We start from the raw sequence: 23,869 nt of genomic DNA on the forward strand, positions 1-23,869 counted from the left end.
GTAACTGCTGAGTATTAATGTGCCAGGCACTATAAAATATCACATACCCATCTTTTAATGAATGAATAATAATTACATTTAGAATTGGTGGCTCAGACGGTAAAGAATCTGCCTGGAATGCGGGAGACCCAGGTTCAATTGTGGGTCGGAAAGATCCCTTTGAGAAGGAAATGGCAGAGGAGCCTGATGGGCTATAGTCTGTGGGGTCACAAAGAGCTGGACACAACTGAATCTTTGTCTTCTTAGAGTTGACACTAGTTGAGTATTAGTCTAAGCACTTTAATAAGTACTAACTCATTTAATGAAATAGGCACTATTATGATTCCTTGGTATTTTACAGATGAGGAAACAGAGGTTAAGTTACTTGCCCATGGTCACACAGGAAATAGTAGGTAAAGGAAATACAAAAGCCATAAGAATGACCAAAAGGAATGCAACATACACTTACTTTCTATTAGAAGAAGTAAAAAAAAAAAAAGAAAGTGGTGGGGGAGCTTTCAGGAGGGAACACAATTTAAGATGGGCATTGAGGCTGCCCAGAGGTGCCTGCCTGGAAGAGGAAAGGGCAGTTGCTGGGGTGAGAGAGCCGGGAGAGGGTAGATAAAGGGAGGCAGGCAGATGCTTCACTGAATTAACCCATCAACAGAGGAGCAGCGGCGGAGGTTCCGTCAGAGTGACAAGCTAGGAAACTATCAGATGACATTCACGTAGGTGCTTTCTCTAAACCGCTGGTTAGAAATACTCTTTGTTCTGCAGAAAGACCCAGCGAGGGATCCTAAAGCAGAGTTTCTCAAACTTGAGTGAGCATCAGAACCACCTGGAGGACTTGTTAAACCACAGAGCACTGCTTGGGCCTCACCCCCAAAGTTTCTGATCCAGGATGGTTGGGGCGGGTACCAGGAATCTGAATGTCCAACAAGTTCCCAACTGCTGCTGCTGCTGCTGCCAGGTACTTCGAAAACCACTGCCTTCAGGTGATGGCTCTTAACCAGAAGTTATTAAAACCACACATGCCCTGATCCCATCTTTGTAGACTCCAATTCGGTTGGTTTGGAATTAGCCAACAGGTAATTCCGCTCTGTCCCCCAGCAGAGAACCACACTCCTAAGCTATGACTTTCATAGGGGTTCACAGGGTTTGGGGGGGGCACGGTGGGTAGATATGGGCTGCAGTTCCATAGAGCACAGCTGATTCCAGCCCAGTACTTCACCATAGTGAAGAACTAGAAAATTCACTGCCCGCATTTTCTGTTATCAATAAAAACATCAAAGGAGGGGAAATCACCAAGAATTCAAAAGAATGAATAAGCTCTAGAAAGGTCCCTCACAGGCAGGCTTTCTACACTGGGTCATTATATACATGTTCTGTTCCAGCTCCTAGTCCACCAGACTCCTCTGTCCATGGAATTCTCCAGGCAAGAATACTGGAGCAGGTTGCTATTTCCTCCTGCAGGGGATCTTCCCCACCCAGGGATGGAACGCGTGTCTCCTGAGTTTCCTGCATTGGCAGGCGGATTCTTTACCACTTTCCTGCTGTGCCTGGGAAGCCTCTAGCGTGCAGCAGGACATTACAAAGACCAGGCTCGGCTCTCCTGGAGCTCCCCTTTAAATGGGAACACCCTCTCCACCTGTGTCAAAATGAGGGGGCCTCTGGGTAGAACAGGAGGTTGGGATTAGAAATGCAAGCAGCAATGTTGCCTTCCTCTCTAGAGCTGCAGTTTCTCAGCCTGGGAAGTACATTAAATTTATCTGGAGAGCTTTAGAAAAACACTTATGTCAGGGGACACTTGACTGCATCTCTAGGGCGAGCCTGGTTTCAAGGTGACCCAAATGATGCCACTGTGCAGCTGGGGTCACAGTTACTGCTTCGTGGACATAAAAAAGCTCAAGTTAGTACTTTGATGGCACTTGGTTCTTCAGTCTGAGGTCTGACAACCCTCTTTTCTAGAAGACAAATTTTCTACTTGCAATTTCAATTTTGCTGGCTTTGGGTGCCTCCTTTCTATCTTTCTTGGAAAGCCAAGTGTTCCAGTGGAAGAATTAAGTGCCTCTCCTTTAATGGCCCCATCTGATTTTTCATTAATTAGATGATTTTTGTAAACTCTTGTTCATTGGAGTTTTTTCCAGCCCTACTCATTTGGAATTGCTGGATTTTCCCAACAATGTAGTCATTTTAGTCACCCAAGTATGTGTGACTGATTCTAAACATCCAATATGATTTCAGTTTTGAAAAGAACTTTTTTTATCTTCTTTAGACCAAGTATATTTCTAACCTTCACAGGAATGGCTAAATGGCTGGATTCACTTGGAAAGACAATCCTTCCTGCTGTGCTCTGTCCTGGTTCAATGGAGAAATAATTCCCAAGTTTGGAATTCAAGAACCAATCAAAAATCAAAACAATGTGACAAGCTGGTATAAGTTGCCAACATTTTATTTGGTAAAGAAAGGATGTTAAAAAATCTACTAGCTGTCATTATTCCATGAAAAAAAGGCTATCTGAACAATAAAAAAGTCATAGACTTCCAGGGTCATCATAAAGGACATTCTTGGGAGAAATGTGGTTTTAAGAAATATTTGCTTAGTTGTCATTCTGCTGTAGTTTTATGGTGAAAATATCACCAGGGAGCAGCATTAGGGAACTGCAGCCTTGGAGAAGGTGATGGAAGTTTCCTGAGGTTGATCCATCTGGAGAGCAAGCCCAACCTGAACAGAGGTTTCCTAGAGAGGAATGGGGGGCCTCTGTCAATCCCTCAGGATGGCAAGCAGAGTGTCCATGAGAAGGAGCACAGTGTTCCATTCACACAATTCCCTCTGGGAGTCTCAGATGTGCTATTTTAGCAGTTTTGGTTCTTTAGGAAATTGTAGATTTCAGTGTTATGTCTGAAACTTGATTGCTAAATTAACTGGATTTCAAAGCTGCCATTCCCTAACCAACCAAGGTAGGGCGCTGACATCAATCCAGGCTGTGAATACAGGATTTAAAAGCAGCACTACCTAGAGTGGAACTAGAACCAGAGATCAAATTGCTAGCATCCACTGGATCATAGAAAAAGCAAGGGAATTCAAAAACCCATTTACTTCTGCTTCAATGACTATACTAAAGCCTTTGACTGTGTGGATCACAACAAACTGCAGAAGATATTTCAAGAGGTGAGAATACCAGACCTCCTTACCTGTTTCCTGAAAAACCTGTGTACAGGACAAGAAGCAACAGTTAGAACCAGACATGGAACAACCAATTGGTTCAAAATTGACAAAGGAGTACGTCAAGGCCAAATATCATCACCCTGCTTATTGAACTTGTATGCAGAGTGAATGAAGTGAAGTGAAAGTTTCTCAGTCGTATTCTACTCTTTGTGACCCCATGGATTATACAGTCCATGGAATTCTTCAGGCCAGAATACTGGAGTGGGTAGCCTTTCCCTTCCCTAGGGGATCTTCCCAACCCAGGGATCAAACCCAGGTCTCCCCCATTGCAGGTGAATTCTTTACCAGCTGAGCTACAAGGGAAGCCCAAGAATACAGGAGTGGGTAGCCTATCCCTTCTCCAGTGGATCTTCCCAACCCAGAAATCGAACCGGGATTGCATTGCAGGCAGATTCTTTACCAACTGAGCTATCAGGGACATCACATGAAATGCTAGGCTGGATGTTTCACAAGCTGGAATCAAGATTGCCACGAGAAATATCAACAACCTCAGATATGCAGATACCACTCCAATGGCATAAACTGAAGAGGAATAAAGAGCCTCTTGATGAAGGTGAAAGAGGAGAGTGAAAAAGCTGCCTTAAAGCTTAACATTCAAAAAACAAAGATCATGGTATCTGGTCCCATCACTTCATGGCAAATAGATGGGGAAACAATGAAAACAGTGACAGATTTTATTTTCTTGGGCTCCAAAATCACTGCAGATGGTGACTGCAGCCACAAAATTAAAAGACCCCTTGGAAGAAAAGCTATGACAAATCTAGACAGTGTATTAAAAAGCAGAGACATCACTTTGCTGACAAAGGTCTATCTAGTCAAAGCTATGGTTTTTCCAGTGGTCATGTATGGATGCGAGAGTTGGACCATAAAGAAGGCTGAATGCCACAGAATTGATGCTTTCTAATTGTGGTGCTTGAGAAGACTCTTGAGAGTTCCTTGAACAGCAAGGAGATCAAACTAGTCAATCCTCAAGGAAATCAACTCTGAATATTCACTGGAAGGACTGGTGCTGAAGCTCAAGCTCCAATACTTTGGCCACCTGATGCAGAGAGCTGACTCACCGGAAAAGACCCTGATGCTGGGAATGATGGAGAGCAAGAGGAGAAGGGGATGACAGAGGATGAGATGGCTGGATGGCATCACTGACTCAATGGACATGAGTTTGAGCAAACTCAGGGAGATAGTGTACGACAGGGAAGCCTGGCGTGCTGCAGTTCATGCAGCACAAAGAATGGGACACAACTTAGTGACTGAACAACAGCCTCGAGCAAGGTCAGCATCCTAGTTCCCAAATCCTGGTTTATTATTTAGGGAAGTCTATCTCCTCCTAGAGGAGTAGCACAGCCTGAAAGGGCAGGCCTGCTGGTCATTTATTCCTGATTTTCTGAGCTACTGGTACAGGTTTGTTTAAAAAAAAAAAAAAAAATCAACATAATCTGAAAAGATTCATGATAATCTAAACAGCTTTAATAAGAACATTCTGAAAAACAATGTGGGTGATATCATTACCACATAATTATGGACACAGTGGAGGTTCACCTAAGAGCATTTAATTTAGGTAAATTTAACTCTTAAGTACTCAGCAAACAGAGAGAAAGAGAGAGACTGAAAAATAACAATTAAAAGAGAGGGCAGTTTCATCTGACATTCCAGTCACTGAGCACATCCCCAGAAGGGTGGTGGTGCTGTTGCCTCAGACCAGTGAGTCTCAAACTTTGGGGCACTCACCTCCGGAGCTCCTGATTAGTGGTCTGGGACAGCCCACCCGCCCATCCCCCAACCACAATCTAACAAGTCCTGGGCGATGCTGCTGCTACTGCTGATGATGCAGGGACCACACTTTAAAAACCGCTACTCAGACCATCTGAGATCATCCGTGCTTCTCACAGCATAAACATCTTGCTGTGCCGAACGTGTATAATTCCAGTGTTTTATGGTATTTGTTTTTGTACACCATGGCTGCTAATCATATGCCAACCCCTTCATCTAGTGCTTAACCTAAGAGTTCCTGAATATTATACAGTTCCTGGCTGTCATTGTTACTGACCCAAACTAAGACAGCCTCATTGCTTTGTGCTGAGCTGGCCAAAATCACAAGGGCCAGAGGGAGTAAGGGTAAGGGTCCAAAGTGAGAGTTTTCTTGGCCCCAGCTGAGATGGTTACAGGAAAGCTAAAGCCCCAGTAATCCCAGCACTCTACTAATAAGCAGCAGTCAGAATCCATAAAGGGGGAAGTAAGTCACTTATTGGGGATACCACATAAGTGACAGCGATATTGATTGTCCCACTATGCTGGTCACTTGCCACTGAGCCGCAGAAGGTTCTTCATTCTGCCTGACCTTTCACATGCTGTTCCCTCTGCCTTGAATAAATGAATGAATGAACAAATGAATGAACTTCTCTTTCATATACTGTAACAGTTCTGAATGCTCTGATACCATTTGGTCAAAAAAAGTTTGTAGAAATTTCCCCAATTCCCCTGGCCCCCAGAGTCTCCAACCTCCTTAAAGAAATGAAGAGTGAGGAAATACAAAGCAGATTTTACTTATAAGGCTTCGTGAGATGGGTAGCTTTTTCTGTTTCAAAGAGCTGTAGCTCTGGTCAGAGAGATCTGTAATCAGATCCAACAAAAGTTCTTATCTGGAACAGTTGATAAACGGGTTCTAAAAATAATCACAGATGATAACTTGTACACTCTGTGAATGTTAATGTCCTGTTACGAAACTTCTCAGTTAAAAAAAAAAAATTATATTTGGAGAGAGAAGGAAACCATAGGAACTACAACAACAACAGTTCAACAACAAAAAAATCAACTGATTTAATAAATCTTGGCTGCTTCTTATCAAAGGGAAATTCCATTCTTCTATTTAATCCTTTGCCGCTCCCAGTAAACAGCAATTCTGACCTGAGGGGCCCTTCCAGTTACAAACACGGAGAATAACCTGGTGGAAGGGTCTGGGGACTAACTTTGTCTAGAGAAACAGAACTAGTTGTTTCTTTGTTGCCTACTTTTGTTTCCAGGTCTCCGAACCCCTCCTGCCTGACGCATTAAGTATGGCCCCTGACACAAAGTATTTCCTTACTTTGTACTTCCTCACTCCTTACTTCTCTAAGAAGGACTGAACGGCATCACTGACTTGATGGACCTGAGTATGAGCAAGCTCCGGGAGTTGGTGAAGGACAGGGAAGCTTGGTGTGCTGCAGTTTCTGGGGTTAGACACAACTGAGTGACTGGACTGACCGACTGACACACACCCCTTTGAAAACATTCCCCACTTCCCTTGCCCCAGCATAGTCTAGAAGCATATTTTAAGAATTCCTTATCTGCTGTTAAGGAAGGAGGATGTGCTTCTGAGAATACTATTTGAAGACTCTCCGTCAACCCACAAAATAAGAAGAGTCCCTGTGGTTTGGGAGACAGGGATCCATAAGAGCTCTGAAGGAATTTGGGTCGGCTGAAAATGAGCTCATCAGGCCCTGGGTGGGACCAGCAGTTTTTACTTCTTGTCTCCACCCACCATCCCATCCCTGGCTCTGCCCAACACTGGGAGGAAGTCAGGAAATACTTGCGGATAAACACATGACAACCCAAAGACACAAACATAAAATTACCTCTAAGCCTACACTGCTTTGGGTTCTTTGTCAGCGAATTGCTCCTAAGGACAAGATTGGGAAATCAGAAACTTCCTTATCACACCTTCAGTGAGTTCAGTCGCTCCATCATGTCCGACTCTTTGCGACCCCATGGACTGCAGTACCCCCATTTAATTTAACCTTTTCCGCCACAAAGGACCTCAGGGTTCTCTTCCACCCTTAGGCAATGAGGTTCAGTGCCAAAACAACTTAAGAGGCTTGGTAGCTGTCTGAGAAGATTCCCTTAAATAACTGGGGCTTACCTCTGTTGTCTCACCTGTAATGAAAGACCAGGACCATGAGTCAGTTCCCTGCCAGCACTACAGGCTACCGTTCTGGGAGAAACAGACTCTAAGACTGAAGAGGTTCCTGGCACCAATGGGTTACATCAGCTCCTCTGGGAATGCTGCTGCAAGGTACAGTTGACAGCTGGCAAATCCAACAGTCTGGTTGGACTGGGAATTCGATTTAACGTGGAGTGTGGCAATTAAATAAGGTAAAGGGAGCAATTATGTAAATTCTGCCGGATGGGCAATAGAGGTGAGTCTGGGAGTAAGCATACTTGGCCATGGGACCAGCAGAAGCTCTGTGTTCTATTATGGATGAGATGGCCATTCATTTCTTTGTTCCTGCCATCAATTTTACTTCCTCATAGCTCTTTTTCTTCCAGTGTTGGACTTTTCCTTTTCATGGAGTTCTAACAATTTTTTTCATGTGACCTTCACTTCAATCCTCCGAAGGTATTATCCCTACTTAACAACTGAGGAACTAAGAGGTTTCAAAACAAAGTGATGAAAGTGATTTCTGCTTTAGCCCATGAAAGTCTACAGAAATTACCCTTTGCCATGAACAACTAGAAAAGTAGACAAATGTATGTATGAAATTATTGTTTTTAAGCATCAGACATGAGTAGTATATTTCCCTGAGAGAAGGAAACAAACAAGGTAAGCCTTACAGTTCCCTGGAATACTACCTAGAGACAACCCCAGCACAGAGAGGGGAACCCAGAGCCCAGAGATCCTGCTGAGCCAAAGCAGCTGGATATTCATATGAAAAAATAAAAAAGAGAACTTCGACCTTAGCTCATGACATATACGAAAATTAGCTAAAAGTGGATCATGGATCTAAACGTAAAACCTTAAATATCAAATTTTAAAAGAAAACCTGAGAGAACATTGCTGTGACCTTGGAGAGCCAAAAACTTTTTGACTAGGGCACAAAATGCATAAAACACAGAGAAAACATGGAGAAATCTGACTTAATTTAATAAAAATTAAAAAGAGTCATTTTTCAAAAGGCATTGTTAAGTAAAATGACAAGCAACAGATAGAAGGTCTTTAACAAATATTTATCAGTATAAAGTACTTATATTCAGAACAAAGAACCAACTCAATAACAAGAAAAACACAAGTAAAAAAAGACACATGAGACATTTGAACAGAGACTTTACCAAAAAGATACATGCATGGCAAGTACAGTACATGAAAAGATGCTCAGTATAACTGGTCACTGTTGTTGTTTAGCCACTAAGACACGTGCTATTCTTTGTGACTCTGACTACTCTGTGTAAGCCTGCCAGGCTCCGCTGTCCATGGGATTCCCCAGGCAAGAATGGAGGGGGAACTGGAGGGGGTTGCCATTTCCTTTTCCAGGAGATCATCCTGACACAAGGATCAAACCCATGTCCCCTGCACTGGCAGATGGGTTCTTCACTGAGCCCTCAGGGAAGCCCAACTGGTCATTCGGGAAATGCAAATTAAAATCATAATGAGACACCATTATACATCTACCAGATGGCTAAAATTAACAAGAGGGACAATACCAAGTCTAGACGAGAATGCAGAACAACTGGACCTCTCTCATACATTAGTGGTAGGAACGTAAAGTGGTAAACAGTTTGGCAGTTTCTTGTTACTTAAACAATCCTTATTACACAATATAGTAATCTCTTTCCCAGGTTTTACTTAAGAGGGATAGAAACATATGGCCACACAAATACTCCTATGCTCAGAGCTGCTTTTTTCTCTGGCTGTGCTGGGTCTTCATTGCTGCATGTCAGTTTTCTCTAGTTGTGGTGAGCAGAGGCTACTCTTTTTGCAGTGCTCAGCCTTGAGTAGTTGCAGCACGTGGGCTCAGCAGTTGTGCACACAGCAGTGCTTAGGTAAATATCCAAAAGAACTGAGACCATCAGTTCAGTTCAGTTCAGTCGCTCAGTCGTGTCCGACTCTCTGCGACCCCATGAACTGCAGCACGCCAGGCCTCCCTGTCCATCACCAACTCCCGGAGGTTACCCAAACTCATGTCCATTGAGTCAGTGATGCCATCCAACCATCTCATCCTCTGTCATCCCCTTCTCCTCCCGCCCTGAATCTTTCCCAGTGTTAGGGTTTTTTCAAGTAAGTCAGCTCTTCACATCAGATGGCCAAAGTATTGGAGTTTCAGCTTCAACATCAGTCCTTCCAATGAACACCCAGGACTGATCTCCTTTAGGATGGACTGGCTGTATCTCCTTACAGTCCAAGGGACTCTCAAGAGTCTTCTCCAATACCACAGTTCAAAAGCATCAATTCTTCAGCGCTCAGCTTTCTTTATAGTCCAACTCTCACATCCATACATGACCACAGGAAAAACCATAGCCTTGACTAGACGAACCTCTGTTGACAAAGTACCGTCTCTGATTTTTATGCTGTCTAGGTTGGTCATAACTTTCCTTCCAAAGAGTAAGCGTCTTTTAATTTCATGGCTGCAGTCACCATCTGCCGTGATTTTGGAGCCCCCAAATATAAAGTCAGCCACTGTTTCCCCATCTATTTGCCATGAAGCGATGGGACTGGAGGCCATGATCTTAGTTTTCTGAATGTTGAGCTTTAAACCAACTTTTTCATTCTCCACTTTCACTTTCATCAAAAGGCTCTTTAGTTCTTCTTCACTTTCTGCCATAAGGGTGATGTCATCTGCATATCTGAGGTTATTGACATTTCTCCCGGCAATCTTGATTCCAGCTTGTGCTTCATCCAGCCCAGCGTTTCTCACCCTAAATAAGCAGGGTGACAATATACAGCCTTGACGTACTCCTTTTCCTATTTGGAACCAGTCTGTTGTTCCATGTCCAGTTCTAACTGTTGCTTCCTGACCTGCATATAGGTTTCTCAAGAAGCAGGTCAGGTGGTCTGGTATTCCCTTCTCTTTCAGAATTTTCCACAGTTTATTGTGATCCACACAGTCAAAGGCTTTGGCATAGTCAATGAAGCAGAAATAGATGTTTTTCTGGAACTCTCTTGCTTTTTCCATGATCCAGTGGATGTTGGCAATTTGATCTCTGGTTCCTCTGCCTTTTCTAAAACCAGCTTGAATATCAGGAAGTTCATGGTTCACGTATTGCTGAAGCCTGGCTTGGAGAATTTTGAGCATTACTTTGCTAGCATGTGAGATGAGTGCAATTGTGCGGTAGTTTAAGCATTCTTTGGCATTGCCTTTCTTTGGGATTGAAATGAAAACTGACCTTTTCCAGTCCTGTGGCCACTGCTGAGTTTTCCAAATTTGCTGGCATATTGAGTGCAGCACTTTCACAGCATCATCTTTCAGGATTTGAAATAGCTCAACTGGAATTTCATCACCTCTACTAATTTGGTTCATAGTGATGCTTCCTAAGGCTCACTTGACTTCAGATTCCAGGGTGTCTGACTCTAGGTCAGTGATCACACCATTGTGATTATCTGGGTAGTGAAGATCTTTTTTGTACAGTTCTTCTGTGTATTCTTGGCACCTCTTCTTAATATCTTCTGCTTCTGTTAGGTCCCTACCATATCTGTCCTTTATTGAGCCCATCTTTGCATGAAATGTTCCCTTGGTATCTCTAATTTTTTTGAAGAGATCTCTAGTCTTTCCCATTCTATTTCTTTGCATTGATCACTGAGGCAGGCTTTCTTATCTCTTCTTGCTATTCTTTGGAACTCTGCATTCAAAGGGGTATATCTTTCCTTTTCTCCTTTGTTTTTTGCTTCTCTTCTTTTCACAGCTATTTGTAAGGCCTCCTCAGACAGACATTTTGCTTTTTTGCATTTCTGAGAGCATCAGATCAGATCAGTCGCTCAGTCATGTCCCACTCTTTGCGACCCCATGAATCGCAGCACGCCAGGCCTCCCTGTCCATCACCAACTCCCGGAGTTCACTCAGAATCACGTTCATCAAGTCAGTGATGCCATCTAACCATCTCATCCTCTGTCATCCCCTTCTCCTCCCGCCCTCAATCTTTCCCAGTGTTAGGGTCTTTTCAAGTAAGTCAGCTCTTCGCATCAGATGGCCAAAGTACTGGAGTTTCAGCTTCAGCATCATTCCTTTCAAAGAAATCCCAGGGCTGATCTCCTTCAGAATGGACTGGTTGGATCTCCTTGCAGTCCAAGGGACTCTCAAGAGTCTTCTCCAACACCACAGTTCAAAAGCATCAATTCTTCGGCGCTCAGCTTTCTTCACAGTCCAACTCTTACATCCATACATAACCACAGGAAAAACCATAGCCTTGACTAGACAGACCTTTGTTGGCAAAGTAATGTCTCTGCTTTTGAATATGCTATCTAGGTTAGTCATAACTTTCCTTCCAAGGAGTAAGCGTCTTTTAATTTCATGGCTGCAGTCTGAGAGCATATGTACCTACAAAAACTTGTCCATGAATCTTCACAGCAGCCTTATTTGTAACAGCCAAAAAGTGTAAATAGTTGAAAAGTCCATTAACTGATGAAACAACACATGGTATATCTAACAACAGAATATCATTCAGTCATAAAAAAAGATTCAGGCTACAACATGGGTGAACCTTGAAAACTTTAAGTGAAAAAATCCAGACACAAAAGTTGGATTATGTTGTTTGATTCCACTTACTTGAATACCTAGGATAAATTTGCAAAAACATCTTGCTTAACTAATTTAATTGACATGGGTAACTGGACTTCCCTGGTGGCTCAGGTGGTAAAGAATCTGCCTGCAATGCAGGAGACCTGGGTTCAGTCCCTGGGTTGGGAAGATCCCCTGGAGAAGGTAATGGGTACCTACTCCAGTATTCTTGCCTGGGAAATCCCATGGACAGAGGAGCCTAGAAGGCTACAGTCCATGTGGTCACAAACTAGTTTCTGATTATCCATGAGGAGATGGGCTAGAGTGGGGCAAGATAGAAACACAGAGAAGACTGAAATCACAGACGTTCTGAGACCCCAGTTGCCCATTGGAATGGTATTTTACTTCTGGGGTGGAGATGTGAGCACAAAGGTTTCATAACATGGTTCTGTTATGATACAGACACTTGGCCCAACTCTCAATACTATTGACTTTTGTCACAGAAATGGGCAGTAGGCCAGGATACAGGAAAGCTTGACTTTTTCACTAACCAGCTATGTATGTGACCTTGGGCAAGTCACTTAATTGCTACAGTTTCCAGTCTACCTACTGATGATCTCTAAACTCTAAAAATTCTAAGAATTGTGGGCCAGCATACTCAGCACCAGGCTTGGAATTAACAAAGGGTCAACACCACATGACACTAGCAATCTACTAACACATCCTGTGTTATTGAGACTTCCAAAAGGTAGCTGGGAATCATCTGCTCATTTGAGGAGCTCACTGTTCCCTGGGAAAGAGACTTTTGGCAAAAGTAACCGTTCAGATGACAGTCCCAGTGTTTTGGAGAAAAGCAGCTAATTTATTGACAACAAAGCCTTTTTTGAAATTTCATAGCTGCAGATCCACAAAGTCCCCAGAAGACTAAAAATATGTTCTCAATTCCCTTTTATCTCCCACCCAGAGCTGAGAGAATAGCACCAACTGTGTCATATTAAGCACATACGCATCCAACACTGATGAAAGTGCATGACCGCGAGAACAGATAAGAGTTGTTTTCAATTTGTTCAGATGGGATTGGTTAAATTTAACCTAATTAGACCAAATAATCAAAGCAGGTGTTTGTGAGTTGCCAATGTTTTTATTCTCTGTAATTGTTTGGCTATATTTCCCAGGAACTTAGGTAAAGGAAGTTAATAATGTTGTAAAAAGCACTGACCTTATATTGTCACACATATATTATTCATCTTCAAGGTAGTACGAATACAAGGCACTGCTGAATATTCCTCACAGATTTTACCATTTAAACACCATCAACATCTAAGCTGGCTTTTGGGAGAGCTTATATTACTGAACTTCATGATATAAATACAAGCAGTAAAAAATGAGAGTCTGTCTTCTAATCGCCTTATTGTCGTGGCGGTTTAGTCCCAAAGTCGTGTCTGACTCTTGAGATCTCGTGGACTGTAGCCTGTCAGGCTCCTCTGTCCATGGGATTCTCCAGGCAAGAATACTGGAGTAGGTTGCCATTTCCTTCTCCAGGGGATTTTTCCCGACCCAGGAATTGAACCCGGGTCTCCTGCATTGCAGGCAGATAATTTACGAACTGAGCTATGAGGGAAGCCCTTCGAATCTTATACTGATCTACAAAGCACACTAACTTGGCATTCAGGCTATTTAGGGGTCCTGACTTCACATGCACTGGTCATGTTTATGGCATTAAGAAGAGAAATAATAACAATAATACAAGTTACATTCCAGTTAGAACAAAATGTTTATCACACTTGGCAGATTGATGAGATCCGAACTATAAATGCCAAGTAACAAAGAAACCACAAAATGCGGTCACTAGCAGCCTGGTACTGGGCAGTCTTTCGTGCAGTGGCCGTAGGTCCATTTTCAAAGGGAAAAAGGGCAGGTGGCTTTCCAGGAGTGTCAAGATTTCTCTTTCTAGTAACTAGTCCTGGGTATGCTCTCATATTATTCCACACACCCTGGAGATGGGGGACAGCAACGCAGACAAGAAAGTCCCCATAAAAGCCTTTGATTTGGAAGCTACTGGAAAAGGGATCCCTCTCTGAGGCCTGGGGGTTCTGCAGGAGGGGCAGACTCCTGGGAAGCTGAATCAACAGAAGCTCTAAAGCACCTCTTCCTGAGACAGGGAGTGGCTTTCCTGACTCAGGCTTGAGTGTGCTGTGGGGGCGGGAAGGGGCGTGGCTGGAGGGCTCAGGCGTGCTCCTTCTATACACGTGACATCGTGCAGTTGTCTCTGTACCTCAGTTTCCTCACGTCTAAAAGGAAGGGTCAGGCTTCCCTGATGGCTCAGTGGTAAAGAAACCTGCCTGCCAATGCAGGTGACACAGGTTCGAGTCCTGATCTGGGAAGATCCCCCATCCTGTGGAGCACCTAAGTTTGTGTGCCAAGAGTACAACAAAGCTTGTGTGCTCAGAGTACTGAGCCAGTGCTCCAGAGCCTGCGAACAACTCCTGAGCCCGAGCGCTGCAGCTACCAAAGCCCGTGCACCCTAGAGTCTGTGCTCTGCAACAAGAGAAGCTGCTGCAATGAGAAGCCCTCATACTGGAACTAGAGATAGACTCCACTCGCCACAACTAAAGAAAAGACTGCACAGCCAAAAACAAACAAATAAAAATTAAAAAAAAAATAATAAAAAATTACTATAAAATGAAGGACCACTAGTACCTCTTATTAATGCACACAAAATGCTTGGCACAGTGTTTGGCATGGAGTTAAGTGCTCAATACAGGTTGACCATAATTATTATGGCCCCTACAAGGGAGATGATACTGCAAATAATGTTTCTTGAAAATGAGAATACAATGGGAATCCTGTATACATTTCAGGGGTAGGAAAACAGCCTTGTAAGATCACTTACATGATGTGGGCAAGATGGACAAAACCTCCTCCTTGCACCTAAAATATTTTTTGGAAACTGTTATGATGTCATTTCTTTATTTCTTTGGGATTAACTGATCCTTTTCAAGATTCATATTTTAATATGTGACACATACAGATAATTACAAAAAAATACCAGGTTATACAAAATTAGTAAAATGCAGACTAGGAAAGGAAAAGCCCACACATAAACCCACCAAGAGAACTTAAACTGAGAGTCAGTGAAAATAGGTAAGAGATTTGTTTAAACACTTGGTAAAAGAAAATGTTCAATTCAGTAGCTGTGAAAAACATAAATTTAAGGGGTGTGGGTATAAGAGAGAAATAGAAAATCCACCTCTCAGAATAAAGGGGGTAAATATTTAGTCAACTCTCAGATAGTATTTCAGTAAATAGATATTTCAATGGAAAATTTCCAACCTGAGAGCAAATAATTTAAGATGGGCTTAAAATGAGAATGAAAGCTCTCCATTTCCCTGTCCCTGCCCAGGCCTGTAACCCAGCCTCTGAGTTCTTGCAGCAGTTTGGCTCTTTCTTCCTTATCCCTCCAACTCCAACTGGAGACTATAATTTTCTTTCTAGCAGGAAACTGATATATACTAATGATGACAGCTGGATTCAGAAGAGGAAAAAGAATACAGGGGACAGAGAGTCCTTGTGGGTTTAAATCACTTTAAAACTCAAAACAAACCCCCCAGATTTGGAATTTTTAAAACCTAGTTAATGGCTAAGGAAACCTCAAATGATTGGGAAGTACTAAGATAAAAGTTTGAATTACACAAAACACATCATTATCTTAAGCTGTTCTAATCATCTTCTCTGCCTTTCCCCTTCACTGGTTTTCTCATTGTTTATGCCCCCAGCCCTTCAGTGTAGTTCTAAGACATTTCAGAGGTAGAAATAGCCTGCCAAGGTCACTTACAGAATAGTGTTTGAGAGGAGATGGGCAGATCCTCCTCCATCCAAAAACGTTTCCCAGAAACTGGTGTTGCTTCATTTCTTTTGGAATAATTAACATCCTTTAAGATTCATATCTACAAATAGTTACTGTTGAAATACATGTATACAGACACATGAGTAAAACAGAATATGTTATGTAAAATTAGTAAAATGGAAAATAAGAGGAAGAAATTCCCTTAAATTGCACTATTTTTAGCATAGTGTGCCATTAATTAATTCTAGTCCTCCACTTCCGATCCCCTTGCTCCCAAACCCTCAATAATGCCTATCATAATGCCCCGACGCTCCATGAAAGCATTTTCAGTTACATTCTTTTTCCGTGACAGAAGCACTTGGCTCCATAAGGAATCTAAATATCCTATAAGGATGTGGGCACAGAAACATCACTTTATCTTAAAAACCATGTGACCTTATTCTCTGTCTTATATCCTCCAATAACCTCCTTTGTCTACAGGGTCAAATTCAAGCTCCTTAGGCTTCCCTGGTAGCGCCAGGGGTAAAGAACCTGCCTGCCAATGCAGAGATGTAAGAGACACAGCTTTGATCCCTGGGTCGGGAAGAACCCCTGGAGGAGGGCATGGCAACCGACTCCAAGACGAATCCTGTGGACAGAGGAGCCTGTTGGGCTACAGTCCACAGGGTCACAAAGAGTCAGACACGACTGAAGTGACTTAGCATGCATGCAGACTTTGGCTCATGAAGCTCTCCTTGACTGAGATCCTGCCTTCCAGTCTCACTTCTAGTCACATCTTCCTGTCCTTGAAGCCAACACTTCAATCACACTGTCCTAGTTCTTTGACAGCTAGCTCTTTGATGTGAGCCTCTGTGGCTTCAGACGTGCTCCTTCCTCTGTCTCTAACACCCACCTATACTTTGACCACCTGGTGAATTTCTGCTGCTGCTGCTGCTAAGTCGCTTCAGTTGTGTCCGACTCTGTGCGACCCCATAGACAGCAGCCCACCAGGCTCCGCCGTCCCTGGGATTCTCCAGGCAAGAACACTGGAGTGGGTTGCCATTTCCTTCTCCAATACATGAAAGTGAAAAGTGAAAGTGAAGTCACTCAGTTGTGTCCGACTCTTCACGACCCCATGGACTGCAGCCCACCAGGCTCCTCTGTCCATGGGATTTTCCAGGCAAGAGTACTGAATTTCTACATATCCTCAAAACTCTGCTCCTCCTCTATGAGCCACCTCCCCCTCTATGAAGCCTTTTCTGTTCTACCAAGTAGAAATGACCTTTTATTCTTTAGTGCCTCACATGTATCCCATATACACTTCATTTATAGCATCTCAATCCCTTTTGGGGCCTATTTACAAACCTCAAACATACCACGTGCCTCTCCAGATGTAGTTGCTTGTCTGATGTTAGCATGTCATGTCTGATAAATGAAAAAAATCAACGAACAACAAGATGGCCATTCTCTGGATCAGTAAGAGAGGCAGGAGCACCCCGAATCCAGTGGATTCCAAAGTGGATTCCTGACATTCTATGCCAGGTATGTTTCAGTGTTTTCCTAGGAAAGCACGCATTTCTTCTGTCTTGAAAATGTTTAAGAACATGAGGAGAACTATAAATGTGAGGAATTGATCATAACTCTGTCAGGCTGCAGGGAATTGGATTACCTGCATGGTTTCCAGCCAGTGATAACGATAATGATGATAATAATATTAACAGTAGCTAATATTTATTGAGTGCTTATTCTCTGCCATGCAAAGGACATTCTAAGATATAGACTCTATTACATCCCCATTTACAATTGAGAAAAAAGTGTCTCAAGGAGGTTAAATGACTTGCCTAAGGTCACAAAAACTAAGAAATGGCAGACCTGGGATTCAAACCTAGGGATCAAGTTTTACAGCCCTTGGGGTACACTCCCTACTCTGAGTTTGGTGAGCTTTGGATGTAGACAGATGTATATTTACAAACATACGCGTATGATATAAACATTTGATTTGAATTTGGAAAATGAATTTACATCAGACTTTTGCATGAGTTTAAATAAGATTTGTACCCTTTTCTCTTTTTTTAATTTATTTTTGGCTGCGCTGGGTCTTCACTGTTGGGCGAGGGCTTTCTCTTGTTGTGGTGAATAGGGGCTACTTTCCAGCTGTGGCGTGCAGGCTTCGCACTGCATTGGCTTCTCTCGCTGCAGAGCATGGGCTCTAGAGTGTGCAGGCTTCAGCATCTGCGACCCGGGGGCTCAGGAGTTGCAGCTCTTGGTCTTAGTTGACCCGCAGCATGTGCAGTCTACCCGGACCAGGGATTGAACCCTTGTCTCCTGCGTTGGCTGGCAGATTTTTACTCAATGGACCACCAGGGAAGTCCTAAGATTTGTATCTTGATGACAATTGTTACTATTATAAAAATTGAAAAATTTTGATTTTAATTAATCAGTTAGTAACAAATACATTTGGGGACTTATCACCTTGCTTATTTAACTTATATGCAGAGTACATCATGAAAAACGCTGGGCTGGAAGAAACACAAGCTGGAATCAAGATTGCCAGGAGAAATATCAATAACCTCAGATATGCAGATGACACCACCCTTATGACAGAAAGTGAAGAGGAACTAAAAAGCCTCTTGATGAAAGTGAAAGTGGAGAGTGAAAAAGTTGGCTTAAAGCTCAACATTCAGAAAACAAAGATCATGGCATCCGGTCCCACCACTTCATGGGAAATAGATGGGCAGACAGTGGAAACAGTGTCAGACTTTATTTTTCTGGGCTCCAAAATCACTACAGATGGTGACTGCAGCCATGAAATTAAAAGATGCTTAGTCCTTGGAAGGAAAGTTATGACCAACCTAGATAGCATATTCAAAAGCAGAGACATTACTTTGCCAACAAAGGTCTGTCTAGTCAAGGCTATGGTTTTTCCAGTGGTCATGTATGGATGTGAGAGTTGGACTGTGAAGAAGGCTGAGCGCCGAAGACTTGATGCTTTTGAACTGTGGTGTTGGAGAAGACTCTTGAGAGTCCCTTGGACTGCAAGATCCAACCAGTCCATTCTGAAGGAGATCAGCCCTGGGATTTCTTTGGAGGAAATGATACTGAAGCTGAAACTCCAGTACTTTGGCCACCTCATGCGAAGAGTTGACTCGTTGGAAAAGACTCTGATGCTGGGAGGGATTGGGGGGCAGGAGGAGAAGGGGACGACAGAGGATGAGATGGCTGGATGGCATCACTGACTTGATGGACGTGAGTCTGAGTGAACTCTGGGAGTTGGTGATGGATAGGGAGGCCTGGCGTGCTGCGATTCATGGGGTCGCAAAGAGTGGGACACGACTGAGCGACTGAACTGAACTGAACTGAACTGGTGGTCCAGTGGTTAAGAATCCACCTGGCAATGCAGGGGATGTGGGTTCAATTCCTGGTTGGGGAAACTAAGGTTTCACATGCCAAGGAGCAACTAAGCCCTTTGGCCACAACTAGACAGTCTGTGTGCCGCAATGATGTAACTAAAACCCTGTGTGCCACAACTAAGACCAGACACAGCCAAATAAATTAATTTTTTAAAATCCATTTAGATTATTTAAAAAAAAATTTTTTTTAAATTTTATTTTATTTTTAAACTTTACAATATTGTATTGGTTTTGCCAAATATTGAAATGAATCCGCCATAGGTATACATGTGTTCCTGGAGGCTAATTACTTTACAATATTGTATTGGTTTTGCCATACATCAATATGAATCCACCACGGGTATACACGTGTTCCCCATCCTGAACCCCCCTCCCACCTCCCTCCCCGTACCATCCCTCTGGGTCATCCCAGTGCACTGGCCCCAAGCATCCTGTATCCTGCATCGAACCTGGACTGGCAATTCGTTTCTTATATGATATTATACATGTTTCAGTGCCATTCTCCCAAATCATCCCACCCTCTCCCTCTCCCACAGAGTCCAAAAGACTGTTCTATACATCTGTGTCTCTTTTGCTGTCTCACATACAGGGTTATCGTTACCATCTTTCTAAATTCCATATATATGCGTTAATATACTGTATTTGTGTTTTTATTTCTGGCTTACTTCACTCTGTATAATAGGCTCCAGTTTTATCCACCTCATTAGAACTGATTCAAATGTATTCTTTTTAATGGATGAGTAATACACCATTGTGTATATGTACCACAGCTTTCTTTATCCATTCATCTGCTGATGGACATCTAGGTTGCTTCCATGTCCTGGCTATTATAAACAGTGCTGCGATGAACATTGGGGTACACGTGTCTCTTTCCATTCTGGTTTCCTCAGTGTGTATGCCCAGCCGTGGGATTTCTGGGTCATAAGGCAGTTCTATTTCCTGTTTTTTAAGGAATCTCCACACTGTTCTCCATAGTGGCTGTACTAGTTTGCATTCCCACCAACAGTGTAAGAGGGTTCCCTTTTCTCCACACCCTCTCCAGCATTTATTGCCTGTAGACTTTTGGATTGCAGCCATTCTGACTGGCGTGAAATGGTACCTCACTGTGGTTTTGATTTGCATTTCTCTGATAATGAGTGATGTTGAGCATCTTTTCATGTGTTTGTTAGCCATATGTATGTCTTCTTTGGAGAAATGTCTGTTTAGTTCTTTGGCCCATTTTTTGATTGGGTCGTTTATTTTTCTGGAATTGAGCTGCAGGAGTTGCTTGTATATTTTTGAGATTAGTTGTTTGTCAGTTGCTGCATTTGCTATTATTTTCTCCCATTCTGAAGGCTATCTTTTCACCTTGCTTAGAGTTTCCTTTGTTGTGCAGAAGCTTTTAATTTTAATTAGGTCCCATTTGTTTATTTTTGCTTTTATTTCCAATATTCTGGGAGGTGGGTCATAGAGGATCCTGCTGTGATTTATGTTGGAGAGTGTTTTGCCTATGTTCTCCTCTAGGAGTTTTATAGTTTCTGGTCTTACGTTTAGATCTTTAATCCATTTTGAGTTTATTTTTGTATATGGTGTTAGAAAGTGTTCTAGTTTCATTCTTTTACAAGTGGTTGACCAGTTTTCCCAGCACCACTTGTTAAAGAGATTGTCTTTTCTCCATTGTATATTCTTGCCTCCTTTGTCAAAGATAAGGTGTCCATAGGTGCGTGGATTTATCTCTGGGATTTCTATTTTGTTCCATTGATCTATATTTCTGTCTTTGTGCCAGTAATACACACCTACTACTTGCTTAGCTGGGGGACACAGAACCTTAGCATGATCCATTCTTTCAAGGCATTTACAATGTAAACTTGTCACAATGATACTTTGAAATCACACTGAAATCTACTCATCCAGGTAAGTGCTCACCTTGCTTGGTGTAGCTACTGCTCAAACTGCCTTTGGAAATAATTAAACACTAAGAATCGATTTAATTATTTTAAGCTCACAGTTTGTTTTTATTCTAAACTGTGCTACTTACCTTGGCCACCATTTTATTTGAGATTTATTATTCTTGCTATTTAGTTGCTAAGTCATGTCCTGTTCTTTACGACTTCATGGACTGTGGCGCACTAGGCTCCTCTGTCCATGGGGTTCTCCAGGCAAGAATACTGGAGTGGGTTGTGAGTTCTTTCTTCAGGGAATCTTCCAGAACTAGGGATCAAATCAGAGTCTTCCACCTTGGCAGGTGGATTCTTTACCACTGAACCACCAGGGAAACCCTTATCTGATACTTGATTAATTCTAAAAATCTAATTCATCCTCAAAGGAGGAAAATTTGCTATTGCTATTTGTGTGGATGTAGTACACAGATACACACATTCATATAGAAAGGCACATACGTATATATTCTGTGGTTTATGAGGGCAATTCCCAAAGGACTGGAAAAAAACATCAGTGCTTGTCCAACAGGAATATATGAGCCATACATGTAAATTTTGATTTTCTAATAGTTATATTCTAAAAAGGACAGCATCACTGACTCAATGGACATGAATTTGAGCAAACTCCGGGAGATAGTGAAGGACAGAGAAGCCTGGTGTGCTGCAGTCCACAGGGTGACAAAGAGTTGGACATGACTTAACAAGTGAACAACAACAATGAAAAGTAGAAAGAAACAGATGAAATTAACTTTAATAACACTTTTTATTTAATATATCAAAAATATTATCATTCCAATATGTAATCAATATAAACATTATTGAGAAATTAAACTTTTTTTTCATACCAAGTCTTTGAAATTCAGTGTGTATTTTATTCTTATAGAATAGTTCAACTTGGATCCACCACATGTCAACAGTTCAAGAGCCACATGTGGCTAGTGACTGCCAGACTAGAGAGGGCAGGATGGAATATTTAGAGCTATGGCTGTCATACCAAAAAAAAAAAAAAAAGTAAAAGTGACCTATCCCCTACACATCTTACTCTGCAAAGTAATGACTCTAAGAGGTATAATACACTGATGCAAGTGAAATGCTGTTGAGTGACAACAGCTTGTGAGCACACTTAACTGGGGGTATAAACACTAAATAATGCCAGAGTTTGTGGAAAGGATGATTTCAAAAGGCCAAAGTCATCTTCATGATTCATTAGTAAAGGACAGGCAATCGGAGAAGAGAGAAGGGTATTTTACAATATTTAAGGGTAAACCCTTTCAGACAAAAAATAATGGTACTAACACACCAGGAAAAACTTAGTTCAACAAATGAAAGATGAGAGTCGATCACACAACTATGATACGAACCCAGGGAGTGGACTTGTAAGTAGTGAGCAACTCTTTCATGAAAGAGGCTCTTTAAAACATTAAGCAGAGAAGTACTACTAAGCTACATGAAATTTGGAACTGAGATACAAAAATGGTAGAAACTATTTTTTGGTACTAAAAGTGGTACAAATGATTTACATGGTAACGTCTGATTCATAATCTCTTTATACTCTCTGGACCTCAGTTAACTCAAGTGTAAAATAAAGTGGATACGACCCTCAGGTCCCTTACAGCTAGAGTGACCTGTGATTTATTGTGCAAACCTGGACACTTTCAAGAGTAAAAGGGGCACTATTAATAATTATGCTGGGATAAGAGGTATAAACTAGAGCCGTTTCACGGCCATAAAACTATATGATCCTCTTCTACCAAACGGATGCAACAGCTACTCCTATGCAGGGATGTGGAGCTGATCAAAGTCCAGGCGTGTTCTTATTACCTCTGCGTGGCCACAGAGGCCTTGTGGGCTAATATACACTGATCTGAGTGAGGCAGCTTCGCCTCTCCCCCCAGAGCATTTTAAATTGGTTTGAATTTGGGAACAGGATTCCATATGGACAGAGCTGGACTCTGACAGCCTGAATATATTTACTGAAGACAACAAATCATTGACAGACTAAATGTAACAGAGGAAAGGCCTGGCCTGCTTGTACTCAGAATCTGACTTTGTAATTGTAGCCTCCTTTAGACAGGCCTAATCAATTAGAAGAGGCTGATTTTAACCAGTTGCAGGCTCATTACCCTGCATTCCAGTTTGTGTTGATGAAAATCAGTTTCAGTCTGTGGCCTGGAACTCATGTACAGCACTTCCTGCAGCCTCTTATATAAACACATCAAAACATTTTTTTTTTTTTTGGAGCTGCCCCTCTCCGTTTTAAGAAAACCACTTTGTGAATCATGATGAAAATAGAACAACTGCATGTGGATCTGGGGCCCATACCAGGAAACATACGTGACACCAAGGAACATGTACAAAGTCAGAGCTTGAGGTGGTGCATGGTAGATTGGAGACTGAGTCTCAAATATCTAGGCTCCAGCAACAAATGAGTCCACTCGGTTATTGCCGCAAAATGGAACAGAATGAACTCCTGAGTTACTGAAAATGACAAGAGTCGAGTCCAGACTCTTCCCGGAATGACCAAATAGAAAACAAACTTGCAACTAAACAAGGACAAGTTTCCTTGGGAAGCTTTTATGAAGGAAGCGTATGACACTAAGTGTAATTTTGATATGTGGTTTAGTCTTGCAAAAGTAGAAGTGGGGGAGTGCGTGGGAGAGCCATTCAAAACCCCACCTACATTTCAAAGACCTGTAATCACTCCAAAATATAATATAACTGTGAATCATACCTGGCTGGTTGCCTTTTGAGAGTCTGTCAAGGCAGCAAGTCAACAGGAAGAGGATATCAATATACACAGCTCTGGTCACCAAACATGGATTTTGCCTAGAAAGGTAAAGAACAGAAAATAAATTGGTAATTTTTCTCTCTGAGGCCTGGGCCACAGAAAAGAGAAAATGGGTATTTTCTACCAGGCATATCATAAGGCTTAGAGAGTTGTGTGTGTGTGCTAAGTTGCTTCAGTCGTGTTCAACTCTCTGTGACCCTATGGACTTGTAGCCCACCATGCTCCTCTGTCCATGGGGATTCTCCAGGCAAGAATCC

General features: G+C 42.3%; 1 protein-coding gene across 7 annotated transcripts in view; it reads right to left on the reverse strand.

Annotated features, from left to right (window-relative positions):
- The window catches only part of THADA (THADA armadillo repeat containing), a 337,352-nt gene that overhangs the window by 59,251 nt on the left and 254,232 nt on the right, over positions 1–23,869 (reverse strand). For all 7 annotated transcript variants that reach the window (XR_009739347.1, XM_061432209.1, XM_061432207.1 and 4 more), the window contains one exon: positions 23,556–23,650. Coding sequence is in view for 6 of the 7 variants with exons in the window: in XM_061432209.1 (XP_061288193.1) it covers positions 23,556–23,650 (95 nt within the window). In the remaining variant the exon portion in view is untranslated. The remainder of the gene's footprint in view (positions 1–23,555; positions 23,651–23,869) is intronic.

This window comes from Bos javanicus, chromosome 11 (genome assembly GCF_032452875.1).
Source record: "Bos javanicus breed banteng chromosome 11, ARS-OSU_banteng_1.0, whole genome shotgun sequence".
NCBI classification, from domain to species: domain Eukaryota; kingdom Metazoa; phylum Chordata; class Mammalia; order Artiodactyla; family Bovidae; genus Bos; species Bos javanicus.